The sequence below is a fragment of the Dromiciops gliroides genome, chromosome 2 (assembly GCF_019393635.1).
Source record: "Dromiciops gliroides isolate mDroGli1 chromosome 2, mDroGli1.pri, whole genome shotgun sequence".
Classification (NCBI taxonomy): domain Eukaryota; kingdom Metazoa; phylum Chordata; class Mammalia; order Microbiotheria; family Microbiotheriidae; genus Dromiciops; species Dromiciops gliroides.
This window is the reverse complement of record NC_057862.1, coordinates 676,821,748-676,847,496: the sequence shown is the minus strand read 5'-3', so window position 1 is coordinate 676,847,496 and position 25,749 is coordinate 676,821,748. Positions and strand designations below refer to the sequence as shown.

Here is a 25,749-nt window from a genome sequence, read left to right as displayed (position 1 = left end):
AACTATGCTCAGTTGTGTGTGTGGGAGAAAACAAAGTCAAAACCCAGAGGAGGAATGTAAATGTAGGCTGGAAGGAGACGCAAGATGCCACGCACTGCGCTACATGTGAGATGCCGACCAGAGCAGTTGGAGACACCACTGAACTGAGGCTCTGACATTCTGTCTGAAAGTCCCCACCCCACCCCCCCATCTTTGACATTCCCTGTTCTAAGGCCCCAGTCAACTCTGTCATTCCATGTTCTAAGACCCTCCCAGCTCTGATGTTCCCTGCTCTAAGGCCCCTGATAACTCTGCCATTCCATGTTCTAAGGCCCTCCCAGCTCTGATGTTCCCTGTTCTAAGACCCCTCCCAGCTCTGACATTTTATGTTCTAAAGCTCTCCTAGCTCTGACATTCCATGTTCTAAGGCCCTTCCAGCTCTGATGTTCCCTGTTCTAAGGCCCCTCCCAGCTCTGACATTCTGTGTTCGAAGTTTTAAAAGGAGAGATGTCATTTCTGCTCATGACTTTCCCCTTCTGTTTTTGTTCTCCATCACTTCTATCAAGACTTAGCTCAAAGGCTTCCCTTGTGAAGGTCATGGTTCTTTAAGAGAACCCATGCTGGGAGCCAGCTCTAAGAGGCTGCTACTATAAGGACAGTATTAATAAATGTGTGTGGCTCTACATTCTCCTACTTTCTAACTCTTCCCACATACCCCAGGCTGATTCACTTTCTACTCAGTCATTCTCCTGCTTCCACATGACCTAAAGGGTTTAATTCAAACTCCTTAATCTGGCATTCAAGGCCCTCTGTGATGTAGCCACCATGGCATCTCTCATTATTCCCCTACATGCACTCTATTTACACTGCACTGCTGGGCATCTCCTGAATATGCCTAGTATATTCCTGCCCCCTTGCCTTTGCTTACTGCTTTCTTCTGGACTGCCCTTCCATGTCTCTCCTCTGAATATTTAAATCCTCCCCAGTCTCCAAGACCCAGCTCAAGCCTCACCTGCTCCAAGATGTTTCCCCTGGCCAGGGCAGCCCGTATTAATCTTGTCCATCTTCAAACTCTTAGGACTTGTAGGCTGTACCCAAAGTCTGTACTTCATATGCCCTTTTTAGTGTTATTCTTTTTTTTTCTCTTTGGGGCAATGAGAGTTAAGTGACTTGCCCAGGGTCACACAGCTAGTAAGTGTCAAGTATCTGAGACTGCATTTGAATCCAGGTCCTCCCGAATCCAAGGCCAGTGCTTTATCCGCTGCGCCACCTAGCTGCCCCCTAGTATTATTCTTGAATTGCTTCATGAATCTGTTTTATCTTCCCAACTCTATCTGAGCTTCCCAAGCACAGGGTCAATGTGTCACACGGTTACAGAATCTGAGGGCTGGAAGGGACATCAGAGACCATCCAGCACAGCCCATACTGAGCCTCTATCCTCTCTGCCACATTCCTGACAAGCAGCCCCTTCCAATCTTTGCTTGAAGACCACCAGGGCTTCCAGGTAGGGAAAACCAGCACATCCTGAAGCAGGGACTATTCAACTTTTTTTTTTAAGATGTTTGCCCCAGATTTATTTTCTCTTCCTATTGTCCAACTGATTCACTTGTTTTTTTTCTTTCTTAATTCAGTTTTATTCTTTTCAATGAACAAATTTTTTTTCTCTTTTCTCCTCTCCCTCTGCTAAAAAAAAAGAAAAACAAAATATGCAGAGTCAAACAAAACAAGCTCCCACATTGGCCATATCCAAGAGAGATGTGTCTTATCCCTCCCCCAAATCCCTCACCTCTCTGTCAGCATGCTTCATCATCATTGGTCCTCTAGCACCATAGTTGATCATTGCATTGGTCACTCTTTCCAAGACTTTCTTTATAAGGTAGTTGTCACTGTGTAAATCATTCTCCTGATCCTGTTCACGTTGCTTTGCATCAGTTCATACAGGTCTTCCCAGGTTTCTCTGCAACTATCTCCATCATTTCTTACAACACAATAGTATTCCTTTATATTCATATACCATAACTGGTTTAGCTGTTTTCTAGTTCCCAGTTCTTTACCACTGCAAAAAGAACTCCTAGAAATATTTTATTACACATATGGGTCCTTTTCATCTCTTTGGTCTCTTTGGGGTATAGGCCTGGTCATTGTAGAGCTGGGGCAAAAGAAAGGCACAATTTAGGGACTTTTAACCATTCTACTTTTAAACAGCTCTAGCTAGCAACACAGGAGTTTCTTCTGGGTAAGACATCAAGCCTGAATCTAGCACTTCCCACTCTCTGGGGTCAAATGGAAAAAAAATCTGATCATTCCTTCAGCTCACAGCCCTGAGAATATTTGAAGGCAGTTATCATGTTAGTAATAATAATAATAAAACAACAGCTGGCATTTATATGGTTTGCAAAGCAATTTATAAATATTATCTCATCTTATTCTCACAACAACCTTGGGAGGGAAGTGCTATCATTATCCCCATTTCACAGAAGAGGAAACCAAGGCAGACAGAGGGTGAGCGACTTGCCCAGGGTCACACAGCTAAGTGTCTGAGGCTGAATTTGAACTCCCATCTTCTTGACTCCAGGTCCAGAGCTCTATCCACTTGTACCACTTGAGTGTTCTCTTTTTCAGGCTAGCCTAACACCAATTCCCAAAGCCACTCTGATATTAGAGGATACCAAGGGCCATCACCATCTTGGTTGCCCTCCTCCATGGGTCCTGCAGCTGATGAACACACTTCCTAAGTGGTGGCACCCAAGACTGAATCTAGTACGTCAGGTAGGGTCTGACCAGGACAGAGGAGAACAAGACACTGACCTCCTTCATCTGGACACTCTGCCTCTCAGAACACAACCTACAGCATCATTAGCTTTCTTTTTTTTTTTTTTGGTGGGGCAATGGGGGTTAAGTGACTTGCCCAGGGTCGCACAGCTAGTAAGTGTCAAGTGTCTGAGGCTGGATTTGAACTCAGGTTCTCCCGAATCCAGGGCTGGTGCTTTATCCACTGCACCACCTAGCTGCCCCCAGCATTAGCTTTCTTGACTGCCATGTAACACTCAGATCTTGTTAGTGGTATCTCCATAATACACAGAGACTTTCAACTTTTAACTAACCAATTTATATTGATGAAAACAGACACGCTGGCATCAACAATTCCACAATGATTTTTGGAAAAGAAATGGAGGGGATGCCCATCAGGTGGAGAATAGCTGAGCAAGGCATGGTATATGTTTTTTTTTTTTTTAGTGAGGCAATTGGGGTTAAGTGACTTGCCCAGGGTCACACAGCTGGTAAGTGTTAAGTGTCTGAGGTCGGATTTGAACTCAGGTCCTCCTGACTCCAGGGCCGGTGCTCTATCCACTGCACCACCAAGCTGCCCCATGGTATATGATTTTGATGGAATGTTCTTATTGTTTAGTCATGCCCTACTCTTCATGACCCCATTTTGGGAGTTTTACAGGCAAAGATACTGGAGTAGTTTGCCATTTCCTCCTCTAGCTCCTTTTACAGATGAGGCAGCTGAAGCTAATAGTGTCTGAGGCCAAGGCCAGATTCGAACTCAGGAAGATGAATCTTCTAACTTCAGGCCCGGTGATCCATCCACTGCATCATCTAGCTGCCACCTAATCTAGGCAGATCAGAAACCCTGGATAAGCATTTGCTGAAGTGAACACCCCTATGTTCTGAGAGTGGGGGCCCCAGTTTCAGGATGTGCTTCTTCTGCTGTTGGTAGATTGATCCAAATCACTGACAAGTGGCAGATCCCAGGATCAGACACTGGAGTGGGAATGAGAGACAGGAAGTGTTGGAAGGGATTGGTAAAAGAGATAATTTTATCAGTGCTATAGAAAACAGACACAGGAAGTCACTGTATCCAAAATGGGGTCAATGGGACTTGAGACCAGCCCTGGCAGCACTGATAATGGAGAGAGAGCTTAAGGATGGAAACACCAGTCAAACAAAAACACTGAGAAACAGAGCAGAAAGCAGAGCCCTTGGGAAATGTGATTAAGTATAGCAGTGAGAAAGCTTTCGAAGCCAACAGGACTCACTAGAAAGCAGAGGCATAAATGGAGCTTTTCTTAAAATCATAAGTAGTATTCTTCAAAAATCATCAGCAAGCATTATCTGTAATAGGAACAAACTAGAATCCTTCTCAATAATATCAGGGGTGAGGCAAGAATGCCCATTATCATCACTATCATTCAATATCGTACTAGAAATGTTAGCTATAAGGTTTATATCCCAAAGACATCTCCCAAAAGAGAAAAAAAGACCTATTTGTACAAGAATATTTATAGCAGCTCTTTTTGTGGTGGCTAAGAATTGGAAATCAAGGAGATGCCCATCAACTGGGGAATGGCTAAATAAACTGTGATAGATGATTGTGATGAAATATTATTGTACTATAAGAAATGACAAGCAGGGGGCAGCTAGGTGGCACAGTGGATAAAACACTGGCCCTGGATTCAAGACAACCTCAGACGCTTGACACTTACTAGCTGTGTGACCCTGGGCAAGTCACTTAAACCTCATTGCCCTGCCAAAAAAAAAAAGAAAGAAAGAAATGACGAGCAGGATGATTTCAGAAAGGCCTGGAAAGACTTGTATGATCTGATGTATACTGAAGAGCAGAACCAAGAGAACATTGTACGCAGAGACAGCAACATTGTTTGATGAAAAACTGTGAATGACTTGACTGTTCTCAACAATACAATGATCCAAGACAATCCCAAAGGACTATCGATGAAATATACTGTCCATCTCCAAAGAAAGAGCTGATATTGATGGAACACAGACTGAAGCATGCTATTTTTCACTTTCTTTCATTTTGTCTTTTATTAAAAAAATACAAAATTCAAAAAATACAAAATTATTAATAAGGTAATATTTTACATAATTGTACATGTGTAACCTATATCTGATTGCTTACCCTCAAGGAAGAAAGAGGAGAGGGAGGGAAGGAGGTATAAAAATTGGAACTCAATCCTGTTGCCTCTCAAAAAAAAAGTGAGAGAAAGAAATTGGAACTCAAAATTTTAAATAAAAATTGTTTTTTACAATTTTAAATAAAATAACTGCAGATAATATAAAATAATTAGGAGTCTACCTGCCAAGGCATGCATAAGAATTAAATGAATACAATTACAAAACAGTTTCACACAAATAGAAACAGATCTAAACAAATTGAAAAATATTAATTGTTCATGGGTAGGCCAAACCAATATAATAAAAATAACAATACCACCTAAATTAATTTACTTGTTCAATGTCATACCAAACTACCGAAGAATTATTTTATAGAGCTAGAAAAAATTTAACAAAATCTAGAGGAACAAAAGGTCAAGAATATCAAGGGAATCAAAAAAGGAAGTGGGAGAAGGAAGGTCACTTAGCAGTAACAGATTCCAAACAAAGGATTAATCACTGAAACTATCTGGTACTAGATAAGAGATAGAGAAATTGACCAATGGACATACAACATACATAAGTAAATGGCCACAGTAATCTAGTGGTTGATAAACCCAAAGATCCAAGTTTGGGGGTAAATACTCAGTATCAACAAAAACTGCTGGGAAAACTGGAAAGCAGTCTGTCAGAAACTAGGGATAGACCAACATCTCACACCATGTACCAAGATAAGGCCAAAATGGGTACATGATTTAGACACAAAGGGTGATATCATAAGCAAATTTGGGGAGCATGGAAAATTTTACCTGTCAGATTTATAGATAAAGGAAGAGTTCATGATCAAACAGGAGATAAAGAGGATCATAGGTGATAAAATGATAATTTAATACATTAAATTAGAAAGGGTTTGGGTTTGTTTTTTATTTTTTTTGCACAAATAAAACCAATGTAGCCAAAATAAGTAGGAAAGCAAAAAACTGGGGGAAAGGGTTTTTTTGTTTTTGTTTTTGTTGGTTTGTTTTGGGGTTTTTTTTCCAGGGCAATGAAGGAGAAGTGACTTGCTTGGGGTCACACAGCTAGTGTCAAGTGTCTGAGGCCAGATTTGAACTCAGGTCCTCCTGAATCCAGGGCCAGTTCTTTATCCACTGTACCACCTAGCTGCCCCCTTTTTTGGGAGGGGGGAGTTTTTATAGCAAGTTTCTCTGTAAAAGTCTCATTTTTCAAGTATATAAGGAATAGACCAAATTTATAAAAATAAGAGTCATTCCCCAATCAATAAATAGTCCAGAGATACGTACAGGGAGTTTTCAGAAAAAGAAATAAAAGCTATCAAAAGCTATGAAATTTTTTTCGAAGTCACTAGTAATTAGAGAAATGCACATTAAAATAACTCTGAGGTACCACCTCTCAATCAGATTGCTTAACATGACAGAAAAGGAAAATGACAAATGCTAGAAGGGATGTAGAAAAATAGGGATACTAATACACTGTTGGCAGAGTTGTGAACTGATTTAACCCTTCTGTAGAACAATTTGGAACTATGCCCAAAGGGCTATAAAACTATGTATACCTGTTCACCCAGCAATACCTTTACTAGGTCTATATCCCAAAGAGATCAAAGGAAAAAGAAAAGGAACATATGCACAAAAATATAGCAGCTCTTTTTGTGGTGACAAAGAATGGAAACTAAGGGAATGCCCATCAATTGGAGACTGGCTGATCAAGTTATGGTGTAGGATTGTGAAGGAATACTATGATGCTATAAGAAATGAGGGGAATGGTATTTTAAAAACCTGGGAAGACTTATATGAATTGATTCAGAGGGAAGTGAGTAGCACCAGGAGAACATTGTACACAATTAACAGCAACATTGTAATGATGATCAACTGTGAAAGACTTTTCTATCCTGATTGATACAATGTTCCAAGACAATTCCAAAGGACTCAGGATGAAAAACACTGTCCACCTCCAGGGAGGACTCAATATAGATTGAAGAATATTTTCTTTCCATTTCTTTTTATTAGGTTTTCTTTCTTTTGAAACATGGCTAATGTGGAAACATGCTTTGCATGACTTCATATGTATAATGAGGATCATATTGTTTGCCTTCTCAATAGGTTGGGGAGGAACTCAAGATTAAGCTCAGGTGCCAATGCCACAAATCCTGTCCAGTCATTGCTGCTGCCTTCCTACTGAAATTATCTGGTACTTGCTGATTTGTATGCACGTTGTTATTCACCACAAAATGGATGCTCCTTGTGAGCAGGGTTCATTTCATTTTTCTTTTATCACTCTAGTCTTACCTTTACATATACATGTTGCCTCCTTAATAGGATAGAAGCTCATTGAAAAGGATTATTTCATTTTTTGCTTTTATATCCTCAGAGCCCAGTACACAGTTGGTGTTTAATTAATGCTTGTTGCATTAAAATGAATTCTATTATGCCCAAAGGGCAATAAAGCTGTGCATACCCTTTGACCCAGCAATTCCACTTTTAGGTCTTTTGCCCAAAGAAATCATGGAAGGGGGAAAGGGACCCACATGTACAAAAATATTTATAGCTGCTCTTTACGTGGTAGCAAGGAATTGGAAGTTGAGGGGGTGCCCATCAATTGGGGAATGGCTGGACAAGTTGTGGTATATGAATACTATGGAATACTATTGTGCTGTAAGAAATGATGAGCAGGAAGAGTTCAGAGAAACCTGGAGGGTCTTGTGTGTGGTCTGATGATGAGTGAGATGAGCAGAACCAGAAGAACATTGTACACAGTATCATCAACATGGAGTGTTGACCTACTGTGATGGACTATATTCTTCTCACCAATGCAATGGTACAGAAGAGTTCCAGGGAACTCATGATAGAAGAGGATCTCCAAATCCAAGAAAAAAAAAGAAAGAAGGAACTGTGGAGTATAGATGCTGATTGAACCATATTATTTCTTTTGTTTTGGGTGCTGTTGTTTTTTTTTTCTATTTTGAGGTTTTGCATTATTGCTCTGATTTTTTCTCTTGTAACAGGATTAATGCAGAAATAGGATTAATGTTATTATGTGTATATATATGTGTGTGTATATATCTATATCTATATGTATAGAGATATATAGACATAACCTATATCAGATTACCTGCTGTCTAGGGGAGGGGGGAGGGAGGGGAGGGAGGGAGAAAAATCTGAAATTGTAAAGCTTGTATAGACAAGAGTTGAGAACTATCTTTACATGTAACGGAAAAAATAAAATACCTTATACATTTAAAAAAATGAATTCTAATTAAAAATAATAACAACAACAGTGAGGCTAAGGGCATCCCCTGATGAACACACAAACACTGAGAGAATATGAAAAGAGGATTTTCATGCATCAGCCACAAATGTTGGAATTGGAAGAAGGAAATAAGCATTTATTAAGTGCCTACTATGTTCCAGGCACTCTGCTAAAGGCTTTAAGAAGAGTCCAGAAGGCAAACTGTGGTTGAGCCACAATTTTGCCAAGGGCTGACTTTTTATCATCACTTGCTATGGTGACCTTGACCCATAAAGCCAGAGCAGACTTCCAGGGGTGACCAATGCTGGAACAACAGTTCAGTGTGGGAAAAAAGAGCAGCCCTTCCTCTGTCTTACTAGCAGCATGACCTTGGACAAGTCACTTCCCCTGGTTAGGACTATTTCCTCAACTATTAAATGGGGATAAGGATGCGTGTGGTCACATGATCTCAGGTTTAGAGCTGGAAGATACCTTAGAAGTCAGGGAATCCAGGAAACTGAGGGCTGGGTGAGTTAAGGGATTGGCCCAGGGTCACACAGCTTAGTAGGTATCTGAAGAAGGATTTGAACCCAGATCATGCCGACTATAAGTCTAGCATAACAACTCTCTACCTTTCTGCCTCTCTACTCTCCTCCCAGGGATGTTCTAAGAAAAGCAGCATGGCATTGTTAAAGTGCCTCAGAACTAAACCATATTATTACTCTCTGGGCCTGGGCACAGGGAATGATCTCAATGAGGGAAGACTGACAGCAGCAACAGATGGCTTCACTGGACAGATAAGATTTCAACAGGCAGAGAATTGAGACTGGGATGGGAAGCAAGATGTGGGGAGGACAAGGTAGCTTGACCCAAGGTTCAGAGGGCAGAAAGTATAAGATGGTGAACAGCCAACTGTCCATTTGAGTGGGAGCCTAGAGTGTGTAGATGGGAATTTAACCAAGAACCATGATCACTAATTTCTTTCCTTTCTTTCTTTCTTTCTTTCTTTCTTTCTTTCTTTCTTTCTTTCTTTCTTTCTTTCTTTCTTTCTTCCTTCCTTCCTTCCTTCCTTCCTTCCTTCCTTTCTTTCTTTCTTTTTCTTTCTTTCTTTCTTCCTCTTTCTTTCTTTCCTTTTTTTTTTCAGGCCAACGAGAGTTAAGTGACTTTCCCAGGGTCACACAGCTAGTAAGTGTCAAGTGTCTGAGGCTGGATTTGAACTCAGGTCCTTCTGAATCCAGGGCTGGTGCTTTATGCACTGCACCACTTAGCTGCCCCCATGGTCACTCATGTCAAAGAAGCCAATTTAGGTGTAATGGGAGGTGTGGCCAATGAGGGCTCAGTCCTTAAAGCATACTCAAATCCACCTTCCTTCTGGGTTTTATAGAATAACCAATCAATCCATCAGCAAGCCTTGAGCACTTGCTCATGCTAGTTACAGTGCTAAGCACCAAGGATACAAAGTCAAATGGTCAACTGGTATTTATCAAGCATCTTGTGTGGGGGAAAGGAACGTCAGTAACAACTCCTGTCCAGCCTGTCCCTCCTCAACTGGACTTCCAACTCTATGTCTGGTAGGCATCTCAAATTCAACATTTCCTCAAGGAGGGGGAGGGAGGGAGGGAATTTGGACTCAAAAATTATAAAAAGCAAGTGTTAAAAATTGGTTTACATGTAATTGAGAAAAATAAAATAAACATTCTTTTAAAAAGAGAATAATAATAAAAGAAAAACACAAGAATGGCTAGACGGGGAGGTGGGCGAGGGCCCCTGCAGCTCTTTCCAAGGGGCAGCATCCTTCTCAGTCACCCTGTTGTTTCTCACCTGTTCCTTCCCACTGTCTCATGGTCTTTTACCACCACGTGCAGCTCAGAGCTATGGTCCAAGGGGATGCCTTTCAAATCCCACTCAAATCCCTGGAAGGAAAGAAAGGGCAACATCAGCAGAAGAGCCCAGCGCCCTGGCAGCATCATGGGGAGGCCACCAACGGAGAGCACAGGAAGGGCTATGCCCCATCATTCCCCCCACCCCTCACTCCACCTTAGGGCCCAGGGGTCAGCACCTGAGAGATGCCACAGGAAGAAGCAGGGTTGGGTGAGAGACGTCCAGAGAACCTGGCTGCTTTTGTAGGGATCCAAGTCAATGAGCAGTTCCCCTCTCGGCAAAATGGATGTTGGTCTTTCTCCTGATGTACTCTCTCTATGTACTATCTCCCCCATCAAACCAAGGTTTCTTTTTTTTTTTTTTTTTTTTGCAGGGCAATGGGGGTTAAGTGACTTGCCCAGAGTCACACAGCTAGTAAGTGTCAAGCCAGGGCTGGTGCTTTATGTACCAGTGTCTGAGGCCAGATTTGAACTCAGGTCCTCCTGAATCCAGGACTGGTGCTTTATCCACTGAGCCACCTAGCTGCCCCAAACCAAGGTTTCTTAAAGATAGAGACTGTGTGTCTTGACAGAGGCTAGAGGCTCCCTGAGGGTAGAGACTGAGTCACCCTCTTTAGACTAAGGACCCCCAAAGTTCTCCTCTTTAAAACAGGGGACTAGCAGATCTTAAGAGCCCTCCTGGTCTGGTTGGAGGGGTCTCCCTCTGGCCAGCCTCATGGAGGAAGCCAGGCTTATATCCAGGAAACAGACCTGAAAACACAGTCTAATGCCACCCGGCATTTGGGGGCAGGAGCAAGATAGGAAATTCACAGCAAGAGATGCCTGGAATGGGGTGGGGTTAATCAGGAAGGGCTTCCTGGGGGACATGAGTTTGACATGGCCTTAAAGAAGGAGGAGGAAGGATGTGATTTAAGGGAGGAAGAGCCTCAGGGGTCACCCTTAATCTCTTGATCAGTGAATCCCTAATGGTTAGAGGGGCAGTTCCCAGAGTAACATTCAGATATCAGAGTGGACTCCTAAACATATATTAGGTGTTTTGTTTTGTTTTCAAAAAGGGGGAGCTCACAAAACAATAATTTTTTTTATTTTTAGAAGGGGGAGCTAATAAGGTAAAGGGTCTTAGATCTCACGCTAGAAGGGTCCTCTGAGGCCAACTCATCCTAACCTCTCAATTTACCAATGAGTTAATTGAGGCTACAGCAGTAAAGTGACTGGTTCTGGGTCACAAAGCTAGTAAGTGGCTGAGGTAGTATTTGAACCCAAGGCTTTCCCTGAAGAGCAAGTCTGGCTATGTCACCTCCTCCAAGCCCAGCATTCTCTCCACTATGCCATGAAAAAGGTGACAATGGACCAGAGGTGGGCTCACCTGGTCTCCTATATTCCTTATATCGCACATGATTTCATGAATCCCTAGAATCCTGCGGAAGTCCAGTCCATATCCTGAGCTCCACAAGTCATATCCTTTCCCCTCTTCTAAAATATCCCATAAAAGTGCGCCTCCTCCAGGAAGTCCCCCAGCATTCCATATTCCCTGGCCAGCTCCTCACCTCATTCCATACAGGATTCACATTGTTCTTGATGACCTTGGTTCGCTTCTTCACCCCTGAAGAAGAAAGGAAGAGTGTGTCAGACCGGTTTACCATTCCACTCAGCCATGCCCAGAGATGAAGAAATGTTGAAACATGTTCTCCCCATGAAAAAGAATCATACAACCCCAAAAAGAAGCCTGAAAATATCCCCCTACCCCCATTAACCATGGAGAAGTCACATTAGAATGGTCTATGCATTATTATATTTATTCAACAAGTACATATTAAGAGTCTACTATGTGCCAAGTACCCTACTGTGTGCTGAGGATACAAAAACAAAATCAAACATTCCTGCCCTTGAAGAGCTTCCATTCTACTGTGAGGGAGGGAACACCCTAACCCTCCTGACTTACACAATATGGAGACCAGATTTCTGGACCTGGAATTTGAGGCTTTGCATCCACTGGGTCACCTGCTCTCTACCATTTGGTCTCTCTTTTTTTTTTATTTAGAATTTTATTTTCCCAAATTACATGTAAAAACAAAATTTTACATCAATATTTTAAAACTTTGTGCTCCAAATTCTCTTCCTCCCTCCCTCTCCACCCTCCCATTGAGAACTCAAAGCAATTCAATATAAGCTATACATGAGCAGTCATGCAAAGCATTTCCACATTAGCCAGGTTATGAAAGAAAACAGACAAAAACAAAACTTCAGATAAAGGATTGGTCTCTTTCTTTTTTCTTTTTCTTTTTCTTTTTTTTGGGGGGGGGGGAGGTGAGGCAATTGGGGTTTAAGTGACTTGCCCAGGGTCACACAGCTAGTAAGTGTCAAGTGTCTGAGGTCAAATTTGAACTCAGGTCTTCCTGAATCCAGGGCTGCTGCTTTATCCACTGCGCCACCTAGCTGCCCCAGTCTCTTTTTAATCTCCTATATGACCTCTTCATTCCAGCTAAGCTCGTTTGTTTCTTGTACCCCCTCTTATTCCATTTCCTCATGCCCATCATGATGCCTTGCTCACTTTATTCCGTAACTGAGAGTACTCCCATGTCTCCCTCCATTCATCCACTCATCTCAGTCTTCAATTCAGTCCCTTCAGGGTGCCTTCCTAATATATACCTTAATTTGGGGTCCTGTCAGAATTTTTAAGCTATTCTAATGGTTTCATGTGTGTTCTGTCTCCCTACTAGACTCTTACTCCCCAGGAACAAGGACCCCACTGGTCTAGACTGCCAAAGACTTACACCCAATGAAGGACTGACAAGGCTGGACAATTACTTGGGTCATTTCTGGTGACACATGGGCTCCTGCCCCTCAAGAAATGGCTTGGTTGATTAACAGCTCCCTGTTGGTCCTTGTGGAACCCATCACTGGGGATGTTTGGGGACTCTGGTCCCAAATGTCCACACACACACACACACACATACAAATGGAAGAAATAATGAGAAAGCAGTTTCTCTTTTTAAAACCTCCTTCTTCACCAGTCGCATATCATCTTGGACCCAGAGCCTAGTTACACAGGCATCCCAACTATGTCATCAAACGAATTAGCTAACCCTCCCAGGTCTAGGCATCCACATATCTATACCATTATCTAAATAATTAAGAAAAAGGTTGACCAGAGCAGTACAGGGCAAGAAGCATTTATTAAGCACCCACTGTATACCAGGCACTATTCTAATTACCAGGGATAAAGAGAAAGGCAAAAAACAATCCCTGCTCTCAAAGAGCTCAAGTCTAATGGGGGACACAACAAGCAAACAACTGTGTACAAACAAGATATCTTGGAAATTATCTCAAGGAGAAAGACTTCCCTTAAGGAAGACTAGGAAAGGCTTTTTTTTTCAAAAGGTGGGATTTCAGCTGGGATTTAAAGGAAGCCAAGTGATGAAGAGAGAGAGAGAGAAATACAGGCATGGGGTATAGTCAATGAAAATGCCTGGAGCCTAGAGGTGGAGTGTCTTGTTCAAGGAACTGTGAGGGGACCAGTGTCATGAGATCACAGAATGTATTGGGGGATTAAGGTGTAAGAAGACTGGAAAGATGGGAGGGGGCTAGGCTATGAAGGGCTTTCAAAGCCTAACAGGATTTTTTAGTCAATCCCGGGGGTGATTAGGAGCCACCAGAGCTTACTGAGTGAAGAGGAGGTCACATAGCCAGACTTGCTCTTCAGGGAAATAAGTTTGACAGCCGAGTGGAAGATGGGCTGGGGTGGAGAGAGACTTGTGGCAGACAGACCCAACCACGGGCTATTGCAGGAGCCCAGGTGAAAGGTGATGAGGATCTATACCAGGGTGGGGTGGTGTCAGAGGAGAGGAGGGGGCTCACATGAACATGTTGTTATGGTAGACTCCATGGGACTCGACTGATTGGATCTGGGGAGTGAGGAAAAATGACAAGTACCCAGAGTCTCCAAATCTTCTTTTCCAAGAAGCACCAGGTGATGACGATGTCACCAAGGTCACCAGTGGGATGTGTCATTGAGGTCAGAGGAGGAGGGAAAGGAAGGGAATCATGTCAGCTTCTAGGACTGAGCAGCACTTCCTGCCCAGCTGGCCGTGAATCAGAGATGGTTATCTGAAAGTGGCAGTGATGGATGAATTCCCACCCAAGGCGCCTTCATTTCCCATCACTGAAGGATCACAAAAGGGCAAGGCCTTGCTTCCCACAGTCTACTTAATTTAACTGGAGCCCTGTCCTCAGGTAGCTTAAATACTATCACTTAGCCAATCAGTAGCTGCCAAGTCTCCCGACATCCCTTCTCTCCACTCCCAGAGCCACACCCTTAGAAGAGGCCCTCATTCCCTCCCCCTGGCCCAGACAAACAGCGTCCTCATTGGTCTCCCTCCTTCCAGGCTCTCCCCTTCCCCTTCTCCCTCCCCCTCCCCTTCTCCACACAGCTGCCAAAGTAATTTTCCTAAAGCCAGGGGCTGACCATGTCGCTCATCTCCTCAATAAACTCCAATGACTCGATAAGCATCACTATCAGCTCCTGATCACATAGAAAGCTCTTCCCAGTGTGGCCCCTCAGTAGGGTTCCTGTCTTCTTATACATCCATCACTCCCCTCCCCGGAGTCTACCATCCAGCTGCTCTGACCTTCTCCCTGTGCCCATCTTCCATCTCCTTGCCTTTGGATTGGCAATCTCCCGTCCTTGAAAAGTTCTCCCTCCTCCTCTCCACCTCATCATCCTCGGCTTCCTTCAAGAGTCTAGGAAAATGCCACCTCCTGCAGGAAGGTCTCCTCCCAGCCCAGCCACCCACCACTCCATCCACCAGCTGCTAGGTCCAGAGCCTCCAAGGTTACATCCTGAATATATCTTCCGGATATCTATTGACTGTGAGACCCTGTGGGGCAGGACTCCCCAGGGCTTAGCATAGGGCCTGGCACTTAGGAAACACTTGACAATTGACCGACTGGGGAGGCAGCTGTGCTGTGGAAACAGAAGGATTTGGCGTCCCTGCCTGGTTGAATTCCCAGTAGCGTTCATTACTAGCTTTGTGACCCTAAACAAGTCACTTATGTCCTCAGTTCCCTCATCTATAAAATGAGGGCATTGGACTGGACAGCCCCTAATGTTCCTTCCAGCTGTAAAAATGTACAACCTTGTGACCATGTGATCGCTGCTGGATGGAGAGATGGAGAGTCTTGTTGGTAAAACAGACAGGAGGCCAATGTCACTGGGCCAAAGACTGTTCCAGGGAGTAAGATGTCAGAAGACTGGAAAGGCAGAAGGGTGCAGGTTATGAAGGGCTAGGAATCCCAACAAGACTATTTTGTGTTGACTCGTGGAAGCAAAAGGGGGTCACTGGAGTATACTGGGCCAGGGATTGTGTGATCACTTTAGTGGCTTAATGGAGGGTCTTCTATTCCATTTTCTAGAAAACAAGTCATCGTGATGGCCGGGGGACAGTGAGGAAACCCTCCGCCTAGAGAAGAGGATGTGTGCATGGTATGGTGGAAAAAACACAGAGGAACAGTGCTGACACTCCTGTGTGATCTTGGACAAACTGTTTAGCCCCTCTGAGCCTCAGTTTCTTTGTCTGCAAAAAGAAGCGCTCTTCTAGATGGCCTCTAAGTTTCCTTCAAGCTCTAAATCTATGACCCCAATGGTCACCAACACGCATAGTGCCTTGCATACAGTAGGCATTTAATAAATAGTTTGCCAGATGGAACTGATTGGAGCTTCAGGAGAATGGAGAGGGAACATTGACCCAGCTTAGATACCTGGATGACTGCTATTAGCCTCAAGTTTCTATAATGGGTGTTCTTAATTTTTTTCATGTTGTAGACCCCTGAATGTATGAAATAAGATACACAACATTATGAAGAAAACTATTATATTGAAATAGTTATCAAAATATTTGTTAAAAGTTCACAGATCAGGGGCAGCTAGGTGGCGCAGTGGATAGAGCACTGGCCCTGGATTCAGGAGGACCTGAGTTCAAATTCGGCCTCAGACACTTACTAGTTGTGTGACCCTGGGCAAGTCACTTAACCCCAATTGCCTCACGAAAAAATAATAAAAAAAAGAAGTCTAAAAAGTTCACAGATCCCAAGAAACCCTGCTATAATAAATAAACCCGTGAATGAATGAATGAACAATGAATGAATGAAAAACCAACTGACAACCTCTCACTCTCATTGACCATCGCCACCTGGGCAGTCCAAAAGAGAAGACCAGATCATAGAAACATGACAGGAAGACCCTCCTCCCCAGTTCTTCCAGGCTATTTTGGGAAGCAGCGCATGAAATTCCATCCAGGGAATGCTCAACTGCTAGCCACATACCAACAGGTTGGCAGGCTTCATGTAAGAAAGCAGGGAAGGTGGGGGGTGGGGACTGGACATTAGGGAGCCCGGACATGGAGGAGCCAGGACACAGGGGAGTCCAAACCCAGGGGAGCTTGGATGCAGAGAAGTCTAGACACTGGGGAGCCTGGCCTTCTGGTTTGGGGGTGGATTCTTTAGTAAAGTCCTAATTAAACTTCCCTTGTCACTTTTCCCTCTTATATTGATTTCGTCTTTCAGGACATTTCTGTGACCATATATAGTCACTACTTGCAGCTGTGGTGGGAAAGGAGAGGAAAGCCGGCTCTCCTCCCTGGATTTACTTATCTTCTTTTTTTTCCCCCAAGGCTTGACTCATGACCATTGTTCTCTTTCTTCATTTTGAAGGTTTCTTCCTCTTCCCATTCTCCTCTCCTGAGAACCCATCCCTCACCCCCAATCTCTGTCATAAATCCTCACTGAGGGAAGAAGAGAGACAAGGAAGAGAGACAGAGACAGAAACTGAGACAGAGAGAGAAAGGAAGGGAAGGAGAGGGGGCGAGGGAGAGGGAGAGAGAGGGATAAGGGGATGGGAGGGGAAAGGAGGGGAGGGAGGGGAACAGAGGGAGGGAGGGAAAGAGGAGAGAGAGAGCGAGAGAGCGAGAGAGCGAGAGAGCGAGAGAGCGAGAGAGCGAGAGAGCGAGAGAGCGAGAGAGCGAGAGAGAGAGAGAGAGAGAGAGAGAGAGAGAGAGCGAGAGAGCGAGAGAGCGAGAGAGCGAGAGAGCGAGAGAGAGAGAGAGAGAGAGAGAGAGAGAGAGAGAGAGAGAGAGAGAGAGAGAGAGAGAGAGAGAGCCAGGGAAGGCTTGGAAAAGGAAGGATGATCAGTCAATCATGTCTTAAAGATTTTCCCTTCAATAATTCTATCAGTGCCATGAAGACAGTAGGTGCTTAATAAATGCTCAGTGGACTAAATAGTGGTTGCCATTCTCTTCCTGAAATGCCCCCCTCCCTACCTCTATCCCTGCCTGCTGAAATTTGAAACCAGCCTTCAAAGCCGTTCAGACATGACCCCTCACTAGTGACCCGTCACCACCTTCCCCAGTGTTTGTAAAGAGCTCTCTTTCCCGGGCTCCATTACAACATTGTTTTGTTTCTCACTCTCTTCCACACACAGAGATTTTATTTTCAGTTCATTGAACAAGCTTTTATTAACACCTGCCATAGACAAGACACAGTACTGTGTGCTGGACAGTACAAAGACAAAGCAAGACAGCCTCTGGTCATCTTTCAGGAGCTCCCTGAGAGAGGGGAGGAGGAAACAGCATGAACCCAGATAATGGGTTTATATAAAATATAGTCAGAGGAATCTGAGTGGACAGGTGAGCACAAGCAGCTGGGAGGTCTAGAAGGCTTCCTGTAGGAGGGGGCTCTTGAACTGAGCCTGGAAAAGACATTGGTAGGGATGTCCAGAGGCCAAGGCCAAAAGGAAGGGCATTCTCCAGGCAGGGAGGCGGCAGCTGAAATGTGGCTGCTCGATGTTTCCAAAATACAAGTTATCATCTTCCCTGCCTCTGCCCCCAACACATATTCCTCCTCTGGACTTCCCTATTTCTGCCTAGGGCATCACCAACCACAATCCTTCCAATCACCCAGGTGTGCAAGCTCATTGTCATCCTCACCTCTTTGAGCCAACATAGTCAAGAAGCGGCCAAGTTGGAGTCAGCTAGGTGGCGCAATGGATAAAGCATTGGCCCTTGGATTCAGGAGGACCTGAGTTCAAATCTGACCCCAGACACTTGACACTTACTAGCTGTGTGACCCTGAGAAAGTCACTTAACCCTCATTGCCCCGCCAAAAAAAAAAGAAGTGGCCAAGTTCCATTGATTCTACCCCCACAGCTTCTCTCAAATCTGTGCCATGCTCCCCATTCACAGAGCTGCCATCCTACACCAGGCTCTCATTACCCCTTTCTAGACTTCTGCATTGTCTGTCCCACTGGTCTCCCTGCCTCCAATCTCTCCCCTCTCTAAGCCATCCTACGCATGGAGCCCAAAGAGATTTCCTTAAAAGCACAGCCCTGGGGGCGGCTAGGTGGCGCAGTGGATAAAGCACCGGCCCTGGATTCAGGAGTACCTGAGTTCAAATCTGGCCTCAGACACTTGACATTTACTAGTTGTGTGACCCTGGGCAAGTCACTTAACCCCGTTGCCCTTAAAAAAAAAAAAAAAGCACAGCCCTGTCAATCACTTGAAGTCAGAGACAAGCTCCTCACTTGTCATTTGAGGTCCTTCCCAACCTGGTTCTGCCCCATCTGGAATGCCTTCCCTCTTCCTTTCCACCTCTGAGAACCATTCAAGGATCTGCTAAAGTGCCCCCTTCTTCATGAGACTTTTCTTGATTCCTGAAACTGCAAAGGGCCCTTTCCTCCCAAAGTGCATCTCTCTGTCTCCCTCTGTGTGTCTCTCTCTGTCTCTCTGTCTCTCTCTCCCTATCTCTCTTTCTCTGTCTCTCTCTATCTCTCTGTCTCCCTCTGTGTGAATCTCTCTGTCTCTCTGTCTCTCTCTCTCTGTCTCCCTCTCTGTCTCTCTCTGTCTCTCTGTCTCTCTCTGTCTCTCTCTGTCTCTCTCTCTGTCTCTCTCTCTGTCTCTCTCTGTCTCTCTGTCTCTCTCTCTGTCTCTCTCTCTCTCTCTCTCTCTCTGTCTCTCTCTCTCTCTCACACACACACACACACACACACACACACACACACAATGCTGTCTCCTCTATAGAATGGGAGCTTCTTGCAGGAGGGGATGACTTCATTTTGTCTTGGTATCCCCAGCACCTAAGATGGTAGATGCTTAATCAACATTTATCAATCGCTAGCCCTGCACACCCTTCTAGAAGTTCATTTCCTTGAGGGCCAAGATCAAGTCTAATTCACAGGATCACCAGGCTCAAAGCTTGAAAGCAGAGAGATGAGCTAGTCCAGAAGTTCTTACATGGGAGGTCCAAGAACTTATTTTTTTTAATGTTGTTGATGATACTTCGATCATTGATTGGCTTTATACTTTGTATTTTATTTTGTGCAGTTAAAAACATGCTTACAAGAAGGAATCCATGGGCTTTGCCAGACTGCCAAAGGGGTCCAGGACATAAAGAACTCTTGGAATAGTTCGGTCTCTTAATTTTACAGAAAGAAGAGCAATGACTTGCCCAGGGTCACACGAGTCATAATTAGCAGAGCAGGAATTTGAAGAAAGACTTTTCTGTACTCTCAGACCTCCCACAGACAACTACTAATACTGCATATATTAAGCATGTTTAATAATTTGTGAAAATGCAATGAAATTGAATGAGTAAACATCCTCTCAAGGAGGAAAAAAGAACCCATTCCTTAAGTCTAGCCTAAATCCTTCCCATCTACTGTCTTCTTCTAAGGGAGAGAGGTAAGACAGCAAGTCACTCTTGGGACAATTGGTCATATATTTGAGAACTATGATGAAGCCCGGATCCAAACGCAGGCAGATGTCATCTGAGGATGGATGAGCCTGGGTGAAATTAGAGAGGCAAATCACCAGGAATGCAGGGTGAGGCATTTTTGGAGCCATAGCTATCCCCAGTGATCATCGACCGAATTACAGAGGGGCTGCGATCACTCTTCCTTTGTGCCTCCACCCTCGACCCTCCTCTTTCTTCTTTCCCTTAGGTATCATCCTCTTAGAACTTAATGAGGGCTGGGACTTTTTCCCACTGATTTTAGTATTCTCCATACTTAGCAGATGTCTTGGCACTTAGCAAACAGCATAATAAATGCTACTTCGCTAACTGAAGAAATTATGGATCCTTGAAGTATTGAACTGATCTGAAGCATAGCTACCCAATCTTAAACCATTCCAGGTTTCTTCAGATTTTCCTTCTTAACTCTAGCTTCCATTCCCAGAATCACCAAGTGGGTAGGAACCTAGTCCCATCAGGACCCTTAGAGCACACCTGCAAGTGTCCAGGAAGACCTCCAACATGGAGGGGGGGGAGAAGAGAGAAGGGAAGCTCACTCTCAAAGCAGCCCTCCATCTTTCGATCATAAGTGTAGACTTCAAAGGGACTTTAGAGGTCTTCTGGTTCAACACTGGTGGCAAAGTGTGAAGTCAGGAAGCTTCATCTTGGTGATTTCAAATCTTACTTCTTACTATCAATATCTTCTTACTAATCAAATCTTACACTTACTAGCTGTGTGATCCTGGACAAGTCATTTCACCCCATTTGCCTCAGTTTCCTCATTTGTGAAATGAGCTGGAGAAGGAAATGGCAATCCAGTCCAATATCTTTGCCAAGAAAACTCCAAATGAGGTCACAAAGAGTTGGACATGACTGAACAAGTTCAACATTACAAATGAGGAAACTGAGTCCCACAGGGGTTAAGTTCAAGGGTACAAGCTTGAACCAAGCTTGGGAGAGCTGACTGTTAAATTCAACATGAGGATTACACCTCAGAAATCCACAAACACTAGAAATCATGGCATAATGAATTGTTTTGTTGATTGTCTAGACTTAAGAAAGTGATGGAAATAATGTTGATAATACAGATTAAACTTAAAAGTGTGTTCTGTGTACTTTTTTCTAGAGATCCAGCTGTTAAGCATTTACCAGAACACCCTAGTTAAGGTAACACAAGTAGCAAATTGCAAAAGTAGCATTTTAATCTGTCTTCCTGAATCTACTCTATCCATGAGGTCATGCTGTCCCCATACAAATAAGGAAACTGAAGCCCAGAAAGGACATTACTTACCCATGGTCACACAATGAGTTAATGACAAAACCAGGGAGCAAGATGAATTTATGTATAGCTATGCCAGCCTGCCCATTCACCATGCTTGTGACCCAATGTGATACAGAAAGAGGGAGGTTGTCCTTGCAGACTCCTAGTGTCCATCATCACCCATTCCACATCCATTACCCATTCTATGTCCACCATCCATTTATTACATGAGTAACAAAAGGCAGTGTGGTATAATGAAGAGAGAACTGATCTGGGAATTTAAAATCCCTCTCTGTAGTCCTAGACCAAGTGCTTATTACCTTGTACCTGAAATAACCTTCTAACAGGCTTTTTCCTCCAGTCCAGAGTTTCTGAACTTGGAGTTTTATCTAATGAACGGGGTCTTAACTTGGTTGGGGGGAGGCATCTTTTTCCCCCTTCCCTGGGTTCTTAATCCAAGGGGTCAGTGGATAGATTTCAGGAAATCCCTGAACTCAGATGAGAAACAAATAAATGAATGAATGAACAAATAAATAAATAAATGTGTATGTGTGTATGTATGTATGTAAAATCTATATATACATACATATGTATGTGTATATCTATGAATACATGTATATTTGTATATATGTGCATGTATGTAGTTGTATACATATATGTAAATCTTTCAACCCAGCTTAGCACAATACTTAATAAATGTTTATTGAATAAATACTCATTGATCTACATAATTCACTTCCTTAGTGAATAAGCATTTTGTTGTTATTCAGTCACATCAAACTCTTCATGGCCCCTTTTGGGGGTTTTCTTGGCAGAGGTACTGGAGGGGTTTACCATTTCTTTCTCCAGCTCATTTTACAGATGAGGAAACTGAGGCAAACAGGGTTGAGTGGCTTGCCCAGGGCCACACAACTAGGAAGTGTCTGAGACCAGATGTGACCTCATGAAGATGACTCTTCTTGATTTCAAGCCCAACACTCTATCTACTGTACCATCTAAGCTGCCTTGAATGTCCAGGAATTTATTAAGCACCATTATTATATACCAAGCACAGTGCTAAACGCTGAATGTACAAAGAAAGACAAAGGATAGTCCCTGCCCTTGAGGAACTCACATTCTAAGAAGCAGACAACCCAAACAATGTTGTGCCAACAGGCTAAATATAGGATAAATCGGAAATTATTAACAGAGGGAAGGCACTAGAATTAAGAGGGGCTGGGAAAAGCTTCCTCTAGAAGGAGGAAGTTTAGCTGAGACTTGAAGGCAGCCAGGAGACAGAGTGATGCTCGATTTTATTTTATTCATTTGAAACATCATGAGGAGAAAAGTGTTCTACAGGCTTCACCAAACTGCCCAAGGGTCCGGGACACCACAAAAGTTAAGAACCCCGGACTTGTATTCCTAGGTCACATCTGTCAGATGCCTCCTAGCAGGGATTTAGTCCCATCCCTCTGCTCAAAACCCTCCAATGGCTTTCCAGGAGGCCAGATCAAAGTTCTTCGCTTGCCCTTCCAGATTCCCCACAATTTAGTGCTGTCCTCCCTTCCCAGACTCATTTACTTCTTGTCTCTTACCCTTTGTTCTATTTTTTTAAAGCCAGACTTGTGATTTCATGGATATGGGAATCATCTAGTAAGGAAAATCCCTCCACCAAGATAGGACCAAATCTTCTCTATAATTTATAGATTTGAAGAGTTGACCAGAGCCCAGAAAAGTTAAATGACTTAATTGGGGTCACACAGCCAGGATGGATCAAGGGTGGGACTCAAACCCAGGTCTTCCTGGCTTCAAGGCTAGTTCCCAATCCAAGCTGTCTCCACCCTCATTCTTAACCTCCAGCCCAGGAAGGCTACTCAGTCCCATTTCCTGCCTTGTGGCTTGCTTAAGTTGTTCATTATATTTGGAGTATGTTCACTTGCTCTTTCTCCCCTCCCTACTCCCCTTGAATTCTCTATAGCCCAGTGTTCCCAATGCCCTGGTGCTGGGAGTGTGCTAGTAAATGTTTAACAACCAGCTCTTTAAAAAAAAAAAGTCCATTGAACACACTTTTAAGTTAACCTGCATTATTAAATTTTTCTCCATCACTTTGACAACTCTAGACAACCCACAAAAACATAAATCAAGCCTTAATCTGTATGTTTGTCTATTTTCTGATTGTTCAGGCACAATCCCACCTATTGCCCCAAAAGCCTTCACCAAATGAATGATCTTGCGGCACATCGTACTCCACAAATGAATTTGCTTACATCTCTTAACTCACTTATTCCTTTTTAAATAATTTTTTATAATTTGTAATATAATTATTTGTGTAGGTGTCATATTACCACCATCACTAGCAGATAAATCCCAAATGAGAAAGAACAGTAGTCATAGACACTCGGGGTGGTCAGGTGAAGCCAATGGACCTTCTCAGAATAATACTTTTCATTAGTAAAATAAAGTGCATAGGATAACAAAGGAAACCAATTATATTCAAATACTGCTATCAATTATTTTTTAAAATCAAGGTCAGGGGCTTCAGGTTAAGAACACTACTCTATAGGACGGGCTGCCACTAAAGGACTGGCAGAATCACAGAATTTTGGAGATGGACCTCAGCTGCCATCCAAGTTCACCCCACCCCACCCCACCAAATCTAGCCAAGATCCCTTGGGGCTGAAGTCTCCAGGTTAAGAATCCCTGCCTGCCCTAGCCAGTCTCTGCACAGAGTCTCTCTGCCCAAGCTGGATCTCGATGCCATCTCCCAGCTGTGACACTCTCTATTCTAGGATCTCTTCCACTTCTGCCCCTAAAGTCCCTTCTCCCAGCTCTGACCTTCTGGGCTCCCAAGGCACTTCCAGTTCTCCCTAACTTTCTGGTGTCCTCGGTCCCTTCTAACTCGGGCCGCGCCGGTGGGACAATCTCGCCCCAGGACGCCGCGCCCTGGGGGTCTTGGCCCGGTCCCTCTCCGATCCGCCGCCCCGGTTCTCACCTCGGAAAGTCAAGCTGGCCACGGGATCGCTGTGTCGGTCCTTCTTCTCCACATTGGGGAGGTTGATGGCCCGCTGCAAGAGGCAGCAGAGCATGGCTGCGAGGGTTCCGGGGCGATTGGCGGGGCAGCCTGGGGCGCAAGGGAGGGAGAGGAGGGGCCGACGCGGGCGCGGGCACGGGCACGGGCACCCAGGGCTGGCCCAAGCCGGGCGGCCAGGGAGAGCCGGGCCAGCCGGAGCCTGGTGAGGGCAGCGCTGAGGGGCGGGCTGGGCAGGGCAGGGAGGGAGGGAAGGAAGGCGAGCCTGCAGCCAGCCACTCGGGGCCAGTCGGAGGCGGCTTTGCCACGGCTGCCGAGCCTGCTAGGGAGGAGGACACCCGACACCCGCGGGGCGGAGCCCTGATGGGACACCGGAGGGGGTGGGGCGGGGGTCCGGACGAGCGGTGGCCACCTCCCCACGCGCCACCAGGGCTGGGCCAAGACCCGCTGCGGGCCGCGGGACCACAAAGTGCGTTCCGGGGATACCCTGGCTGGGCCGGGCTGGGAGACGGCTAGTGGGAACCCGTTCCTCCTCCCCTGGAGCCCACAGCCTTAAAGGGAGATGAGGGCGAACCACACACAGAAGGAGGAAGTTACAGGGATAGTTGGAACCGGGTTTGGGGAAGGAGCACTGATCTGGGAACTGGGATGGGGGACCCGAGAAGGGTAGGGAAAAGCAAGGGGAGACCACGCGGAAGGGAGGAGGACAATAGGTGAGCCAGGAGTCTGAGTGGGGATTTGGACGCAGACTTATATGATCCAGAGCTGAAAGGAACCTCCAATGCCACCTGCTCCAGTCCCACCCCCCCCCTTACTTTACAGATAAGGAAACTGAGGCCAGCGAGGTTAAGTCATATATCCACGGCTGTGGAATTTGAAACCACCTTCTCTGAGTCCAGATCCAGGGCTCTCACACTGCTGCGTTCAGGAAGAGTTGGGCTCAGCTCTTTGCCTTAGACACTTACTAGCTGTGTGACTCTTACCAAGATATTCAACCTCTCCGTGCCTCAGTTTTCTGTTCTGTCATGCATAAGAACACGTGTAACACCATGATCTAGTAAGGTTCGACTGCAATGTCTATGAAGTGTTTTCGAACTTTAAAGTGCTGTCACTCCAGCCAGAAGCCCCACAGAAATCCCCTAAGTCAATGGACAACAACTAAGGTTGATACAGGGCTTCCCAAATGTCTTGCCCACTGACCTTGCCAAGAAGGTCAGGTCTCTGGAGCCAGATGCCTACTGGTTCCCATATCAGCAGCCCTCTGAGGTCAGTGCTACCATTATCACTGTCTCCATTTAGCAAACGAAGAAAAGAAAATTCAGGCAAATTAAATAACCAAGGTCACACAGAACAGAGGGAAGATTGGAACAAGGTCTCTCCTGACTCCAAATGCAGGTCCCTTCTCCCAGCCTGCTTTCCTCCCATCATCTTCTGAATTCCCATGGCCCTTAGAGGAGGCCCACACAGTCTGGTACTTAGCCACATCCTGCCCCATCCATCTCCCTATGGTGCCTCCCAGAGCTGGGACAGGACTCAAAGGAGGGAGGCACACTGCAGACAGACTGAATTTATCAGGAGGAATCACTGAAAGCAATACCTCCATTCTTTGTGGATGCATGCTCTCCTCACCAGTGCAGATCGCAACCCTTGTACACCTTAGGAGGTCATCACCAGATCCTTGAGCAGCTTAGAATTAACTG

At 44.7% G+C, this 25,749-nt stretch overlaps 1 protein-coding gene across 9 annotated transcripts in view; it reads right to left on the bottom strand.

The window, feature by feature from the left end:
- Positions 1–25,749, bottom strand: part of DYSF (dysferlin) — a 255,076-nt gene that overhangs the window by 205,297 nt on the left and 24,030 nt on the right. For 5 of the 9 annotated variants that reach the window (XM_043987207.1, XM_043987209.1, XM_043987206.1 and 2 more), the window contains exons 1-3: positions 24,014–24,142; positions 11,552–11,607; positions 9,946–10,037 (exon numbers count right to left, since the gene is read on the bottom strand). In XM_043987207.1, coding sequence (XP_043843142.1) covers positions 9,946–10,037; positions 11,552–11,607; positions 24,014–24,107 — 242 coding nt within the window. In that variant the 5' untranslated portion in view covers positions 24,108–24,142. Of the gene's footprint in view, positions 1–9,945; positions 10,038–11,551; positions 11,608–24,013; positions 24,143–25,749 lie in introns of those variants that run through there. The other 4 variants (XM_043987208.1, XM_043987210.1, XM_043987212.1 and 1 more) reach the window with 1 other exon arrangement.